General features: G+C 41.6%; 1 protein-coding gene across 2 annotated transcripts in view; it reads left to right on the plus strand.

Moving 5' to 3' along the window:
• The first annotated feature begins 1,436 nt into the window (after window positions 1–1,436).
• Window positions 1,437–7,417, plus strand: part of kcnh6a (potassium voltage-gated channel, subfamily H (eag-related), member 6a) — a 47,894-nt gene continuing 41,913 nt past the window's right edge. Inside the window, exon 1 of one of the 2 annotated variants that reach the window (XM_083566845.1) lies at window positions 1,437–1,715. In XM_083566845.1, coding sequence (XP_083422971.1) covers window positions 1,640–1,715 — 76 coding nt within the window. In that variant the 5' untranslated portion in view covers window positions 1,437–1,639. The remainder of the gene's footprint in view (window positions 1,716–7,417) is intronic. The other variant, XM_083566844.1, reaches the window with a different exon arrangement.

Below are 7,417 nucleotides of genomic sequence, written 5' to 3' on the forward strand. Positions count from 1 at the left end.
CGTTTGGAGACGAGGGAGTTGGCCAGAACTTGTGGAATTAGCTCTATAGGCAAATGCATACACATTTCCTGCCAATGCTAAATGCACATTATTCGCTCATATATTATAATCTCACAGCACAGTGAAATCCGTTTGCATATCAGGTTAGGTCAGGTTAGGAAGCTGGGGCCAGCCATGACACAGTCCCCCTGGAGCACAGAGAGTTTGGCACAGAAATTTAGATGACTGGTCAAATCATCTCCAAAACTGCAGCTCTTGTGGGATGTTCCTGGTCTGCAGTGGTCAGTATCTATCAAAAGTGCTCTAAGGAAGGAACAATGGTGAACCGGCAACGAGGTCATGGGCGGCCGAGACTCACTGATGCACAAGTGGCCCGATCCAACAAATGAACTCCTGTAGCTTAAATTGCTGAAGACGTAGATGTTGTTGATGCTCGATGGGTCAGAACTGTTTTGGCAGAAAAAGGGGGACCAACACAATATTAGGCAGGTGGTCATAATGTTATGCCTGATCGCTTTATATATATATATATATATATATATATATATATATATATATATATATATATATATATATATATATATATATATATTCTGTTGCTTTTTTTGTAAGTCTTTGTTCACACTCTATTGTATTTATATACTATATTTTACTATTTCTCTTTATTTAATTCTATACTACATGCATTTTACTTGATCTCGTACACATATTTACAATATTTATATGCAGTTCAGCTGCAATACAAATGTACAATTTTTGTCATGCCAATAAAGAGAAAAAGAGAAAAGAGAGAGAGAGAGAGAGAGAGAGAGAGAGAGAGAGAGAGAGAGAGAGAGAGAGAGAGAAAGCAAGAAACAAAAAAATAAAGAGAATATAGGAACAACGGACAGAGAAAGAGAGAAAAAATATATAAAGAACAGAGAGTTGGAGTGAGGGAGAGAGAGAAAGAGAGAGAGAGAGAGAGAGAGAGAGAGAGAGAGAGAGAGAGAGAGAGAGAGATGCTAAAGGTGAAGAGTGCACATCTGGCCTCTGTCACACACTGACAGCTGTGTCGTGAAGACTTCCCACAGTGTGAATGTGGTCACCGGCACCAGAAGATCTGGAGTTCACACTGCTTCAGGTTATTCATCTCGCGCTTTTTGATTCTTATTTTTTTTCTTTCCTTTTTCTTTAATTCTTGTTAGTTGTTTATAAACCTGTTCCTCCTCAACACACCTGGTTCCGGGTAGATTCGGGATGTTTACGCAGTCCGCTTTCCTTATTTGATTTTTAATTTTTAATCAATCAATTAATCAATCAATCAATTCGAGAAAGTTCGCGCGCTTTCGAATCGCCTTGGCAACCGCGTATTTTTTTTAAATTTTGAGCCGGAACTCAACTCCCCGTGCGTCCTCCCTCCCTCCCTCTCATTCTCTCTCTCTCTCTCTCTCTCTCTCTCTCTCTCTCTCTCTCTCTCTCTCTCTTTCACTCCTCTTTCCCTCGGTCTCTCCCGCGGTTCAGCGCTCGCTGTCCTCCTCCGCCGGCATGTGCTCCAACATCCCCGCACATCCTTCCCCTGTTGCGTCCACGTGAAGGAAGTGGACTTCGGCATTTCTCGGTTCTTTTATTGGCTCGTTCTTGGTTTCGCCCGGATGTCAAAATGCCCGTTCGGCGTGGACACGTCGCTCTTCAGAACACCTACTTGGACACCATCATCCGCAAATTCGACGGTCAAAGTAAGTTGGACATATAAACCTTTATTCCATACCCTAATAATAATAATAATAATAATAATAATAACAACAACAACAACAACAACAACAATAATAATAATAATTAATATTATTATAATTAAAAGTAAACTGATGCAACTTCCTCATAAAACCAACCTTCATAAAGCCCTTTTTATAGTAGTAATTAAGTTTCCATAGTTACCACTGTTACAACTTTCACGAAATGTTCATTTCTAACATTTCAGAAATTCACCCTCCTGTTTATCTGTTTATCAGATTTTTCTACCGAAAAGGAAATAATATGAATTCACATTTCCCTCAGGATTTTATCCCTCACGTGTCACAGCCTGGATTTGTTACGCAAATGGCACTGGGTAATAATATAGAGATGCAAATGGCAATTGTGCATGAGGGAAATCAAAATTCACCCGTGTGTGTGTGTGTGTGTGTGTGTGTGTGTGTGTGTGTCCCCTAATAATCCAGACCTTTTCTAAAAGTCTTGGTCAAAATGTACGACTGTGAGAGCTTGTGAATATCCTCTCAATAGTAGGTAGGTAGGTAAAACTTTATTGTCTTTGCATAGTACAGGTACCCAGAAACGAAATGCAGTTCGCATCTACCAGAAGTGCAAACAGTAGTAATTTGCAGCCTGACAGGTGCAGATCAATATGTAAATATATGTACAGCATGTAATGTATATATGTAGATAAATGTAAAGCATATACATATAAAGGTTATTCAGGTAAGACATGTGCAGAAGCTTTTCAGCAAGTACACTAAGTATATATATATATAGTGACCGATGCGATACAATTCCCCCCATTGCGATGCAGTGAGATCCTTCTGTGACTGAACGAAGCATGGTGATGGGTGCTCTCTCTCTCTCTATTTCACGCCCCAGTCTCTGTAGTGTGGTACATCATATTCACGTAGCGGCAGCGTTACTGAGAGGACGTTGGTGAGGTTTAGCGAGGAGAAATCCATTTACATCGTAAATATTGGTCACGATTTATTGGTCATTTTCTAGATAATAAAAGTAGAGCACATCTTCTATTAATTATACACTGCCCATCCTAAAAACAAAGTCAACACTGGGATTTAACTAAGTCAATAGTTACGGCATTGGTGATTGTTTCAGCTTCTAATTTCTGAAACAACCATGTTGGAAGTCACATCCTGCGTTCGTGGAAAAGATGTTTCAGAATGGTTAAATTATTGGCATGGATCAAGCAAAGAAAACATCTAAGGAGATCGCTGTTTTTACTAAAATTGGGTTAAGAACTGACCAACATTATTAAAAACTGGAAGGACAGTGGGGAACCATTGTTTTTGAGGAAGAAAAGGTTCTATAAAAATCTTGAATGAACGCGATCCGCGACTTTTGGTGAAATGAAATCGTAAAAAAAAAAACATCAGTAGAACTCACAGGTTAATAGTTAAAGTAAGAACATTTCCACACACACAATGCGAAGGGAACTCAAGGGACTGGGACTAAACAGCTGTCTGCCCTTTAAGAAAGCCACTTATCATTCTAAAAAAAAAGGCTTCAATTTGCTAGGGAGCACAAAGATTGGACTCTGGAGAAATGAAAGAAGGTCATGTGGTCTGATGAGTCCAGATTGACCCTTTTCCAGAGTGATGGGCGTATCAGAGTAAGAAGAGAGGTGGATGAACTGATGCACCCATCATGACTAGTGCCTACTGTACAAGCCTGTGGGGGCAGTGCTGTGATCTGGGGTCGCTGCAGTTGGCCAGGTCTCGGTTCAGCAACGTTATGTGCTGACAACCTGAATATACTGAATTTCGAATTATTTTCGAAAAATTCATTGTAGGTTTGTTCAATACAACAGAAACCCAAGTTTTAAGTGTCACACAGAACAGCAAGGAAAGTTATAGTGTCGTAGCAGTTTTCAGAAAGCGTATATGTGTGTGTGATTTCCTTCCTCTCTCACATGTTGCTCATACAGTGTAAGCTGTTTCATCCACCCCATCTCTCAGCCTGTCAAGCTGTTCTGTCACTGTTTCTCTCTTTCTCTCTCTCTCTCTCTCTCTCTCTCTCTCTCTCTCTCTCTCTCTCTCTCTCTCTCTCTCTCTCTCTCTTCTCTCTCTCTCTCCTTTTCTCTCTCTCTCTTGTTCACTCTTTTGCTATTTTTTCCCCCGTGGGAGGCTGCCTGATGTGTGAACCACAGGGCCGACGTTATATATAGCTCTTTCCGACACTAGTTAGTGCTCTAGATCAGAGTGATGAACTAATCCGTGCCCAACCCTTCATGGTTTCAGGATGCTAAAGAAAAGTGATGAAATGCTCGTTATGAAGCTCGTGATACCACTGACGTGCTTTCTGTGGGGCCAAAGTTACAACCTACAGTATGGATTTGTGTATTTATTTCCAGTGGAGTAGGTGTGGCCTGTGTGTATTTATTTCCAGTGGAGTAGGTGTGGCATGTGTGTATTTATTTCCAGTGGAGTGGGTGTGGCCTGTGTGTATTAATTTCCAGAGTAGTACTTGTTGCCTGTGTGTATTTATTTCCAGTGGAGTAGGTGTGGCCTATGTGTATTTATTTCCAGTGAAGTAGGTGTGGCCTGTGTGTATTTATTTCCAGTGGAGTGGGTGTGGCCTGTGTATTAATTTCCAGTGGAGTAGGTGTGGCCTGTGTGTATTTATTTCCAGTGGAGTAGGTGTGGCCTGTTTGTATTTATTTCCAGTGAAGTAGGTGTGGCCTGTGAGTATTTATTTCCAGTGGAGTGGGTGTGGCCTGTGTGTATTAATTTCCAGAGTAGTACTTGTTGCCTGTGTGTATTTATTTCCAGTGAAGTAGGTGTGGCCTATGTGTATTTATTTCCAGTGAAGTAGGTGTGGCCTGTGTGTATTTATTTCCAGTGGAGTAGGTGTGGCCTGTGTGTATTTATTTCCAGTGGAGTAGGTGTGGCCTGTGTGTATTTATATTCAGTGAAGTAGGTGTGGCCTGTGTTTATTTATTTCCAGTGGAGTAGGTGTGGCCTGTGTGTATTTATTTCCAGTGAAGTAGGTGTGGCCTGTGAGTATTTATTTTCAGTGAAGTAGGTGTGGCCTGTGTTTATTTATTTTCAGTGAAGTAGGTCTGGCCTGTGTTTATTTATTTTCAGTGGAGTAGGTGTGGCCTGTGCATATTTATTTCCAGTGGAGTAGGTGTGGCCTGTGTGTATTTATTTCCAGTGAAGTAGGTGTGGCCTGTGAGTATTTATTTCCAGTGGAGTAGGCGTGGCCTGTGTGTATTAATTTCCAGAGTAGTACTTGTGGCCTGTGTGTATTTATTTCCAGTGAAGTAGGTGTGGCCTACGTGTATTTATTTCCAGTGGAGTAGGTGTGGCCTACGTGTATTTATTTCCAGTGGAGTAGGTGTGGCCTGTGTGTATTTATTTCCAGTGGAGTAGGTGTGGCCTGTGTGTATTTATTTCCGGTGGAGTAGGTGTGGCCTGTGTGTATTTATTTCTAGTGGAGTAGGTGTGGTCTGTATTTATTTATTTTCAGTGGAGTAGGTGTGGCCTGTGAGTATTTATTTCCAGTGGAGTAGGTGTGGCCTGTGTTTATTTATTTTCAGTGGAGTAGGTGTGGCCTGTGTGTATTTATTTCTAGTGGAGTAGGTGTGGTCTGTGTGTATATATTTCCAGTGGAGTAGGTGTGGCCTGTGAGTATTTATTTCCAGTGGAGTAGGTGTGGCCTGTAAGTATTTATTCCCAGTGGTGTAGGTGTGGCCTGTGAGTATTTATTTCCAGTGGAGTAGGTGTGGCCTGTGAGTATTTATTTCCAGTGGAGTAGCTGAGGAAACCCACTCTACACATCTTGTCAGGTTGAACATGGCGTCTCGGTGCGACGAAACGAGGCGCATGCAGTTATTCAGAGGTGAACACATCCTGAACAGTTGCTAGTCGACGTTAACAGAACAGAACACTCGTGATGATGTGTCGAGCTGGATCAATAGCTTGTGTACACTCACAGTGCCTTTAACAGGAACAGCTCAAAGCCAGAGTTACGACAGAAATATCCAGCGATAGTCACAGAAGTAATGAATTATGTAATGGATTTAAATGGGTGGACATTCCAATATAAAATTTTTTATCTATTTATATACTATATAGAGAAAAGTATGTGGACAGCTGACCATAAGAAAGGTTCTGAAATGTGCTGTTACAATAAGCTCCACTATTCTGGGAAGATGTTCCACTAGATATGTGGAGATTCATTCAGCCAGGAGGTTGTTAATAAAGTCAGGTGAGGTGAGGAGGCCTGGAGTGCAGTCAGGGTTCCAATTTATCCCAATAGGGTTGCGGGTTAGAGCTCTATAGCAGGAGATCTTTCACTCCAAAGCATGTAAAGCATGTCTTCATGGAGCTGGCTTTGTGCACAGGGCCATTGTCATGCTGGAACAGGTTTAGGTCTCCTAGTTCATGTGAGTGGAACATTTTTGTTAGCAGTTCTTGTTTGTACAGTATTTCAAAGCCAAAGTGTTACATGAATATCTTTTTATTCAAGATTGTGTGTTAAATACAGTTCTTTTTTTCTATTGAAATGCAATTCAAAAGTAATTTTTCAACCGGAATCATTTAGGTCTCTGTTTCATGGCTGTAAAACTTCCTTTCCTGTTGCATAGGTTTCTCTAAGCATTATCGTTTATTGTTTATTGGCCAAGTGTGTTGACACACATGAGACTTAAAGTAATGAGGAAATCTCCTAATCTGTAAATCTTGAGAATTTAGTGAACATTGCACAGAGTGTGTGTGTGTGTGTGTGTGTGTGTGTGTGTGTGTGTGTGTGTGTGTGTGTGTCTGTTTGTGTGTTCATGTTAACATGCTACTGCTCTGACAAGTGTCTGCTTCCAATCCCTCAAATCCAAGTGGGCTCTGTCGGCTGCTAGGCAACCGGCAAACACTTTCCGTTTGGCAGAAGCATTGAAGAGCGATAACGAGCGTGCCCGCGAAGTTCTCTCCACCAAAACAATTATCACCGAGCCTAATAGAAGGGTTGAGGGAACGAACAAAACGCAGGGAGGAAAAGAAAACGAAAGCTAGTTTGGATTTGAAGAAGCGCCGTTCACGCCGTGTAAGATGTCACGCTCTGTCCAGCTGGAGCGTTCTGAGGACCAGATGGAGGGATGGGTTGAAGGACGGAGTGGTTGTTTATTTGTGTTTGGCCTGCTCAAGTGCCATGGAAGAAATAACACATACAATCACTGGGGCTGAACAGAAACACTCTAAGTCTGGTGCTGAAAGCTGATTATACAGATGATGATAGTGAAGGGGGGGGGGGTGCCACAGAGAGACATTGATATGATGATCCAGCTTGGGTAAGATGTTCCTCTAGATTATGTGGACATTGCTGGTACTGATGTAGGTGAGGTGAGGAGGCCTGGGGTGTAGTCAGCATTCCAATTCATCCCAAATGTGTTTAATTAGGTTCTCCATATCAGGAGATCTTCCAGTCCAACCTATGGTAAAGCAGATCGTCATGGAGCTGGCTTTGTGCACAGGAGAATTGTCATGCTGGCACAGGTTTAATCTTAAAGTTCAAGTGAAGGGAAAATTTTATGCTACCACATCAAAATATGTCCTATACAATTATTTGTCTCCAACTTTGTGGTATCAGTTTGGTAAAGAAGCACAAATGGCTGGAAAAGTCAGACGTCCTCATATTTTTGTCTAGACAGGGGTGCATAAAATACACCACC

Source organism: Silurus aristotelis (genome assembly GCF_946808225.1).
Source record: "Silurus aristotelis genome assembly, chromosome: 17".
Taxonomy (NCBI): Eukaryota; Metazoa; Chordata; class Actinopteri; order Siluriformes; family Siluridae; genus Silurus; species Silurus aristotelis.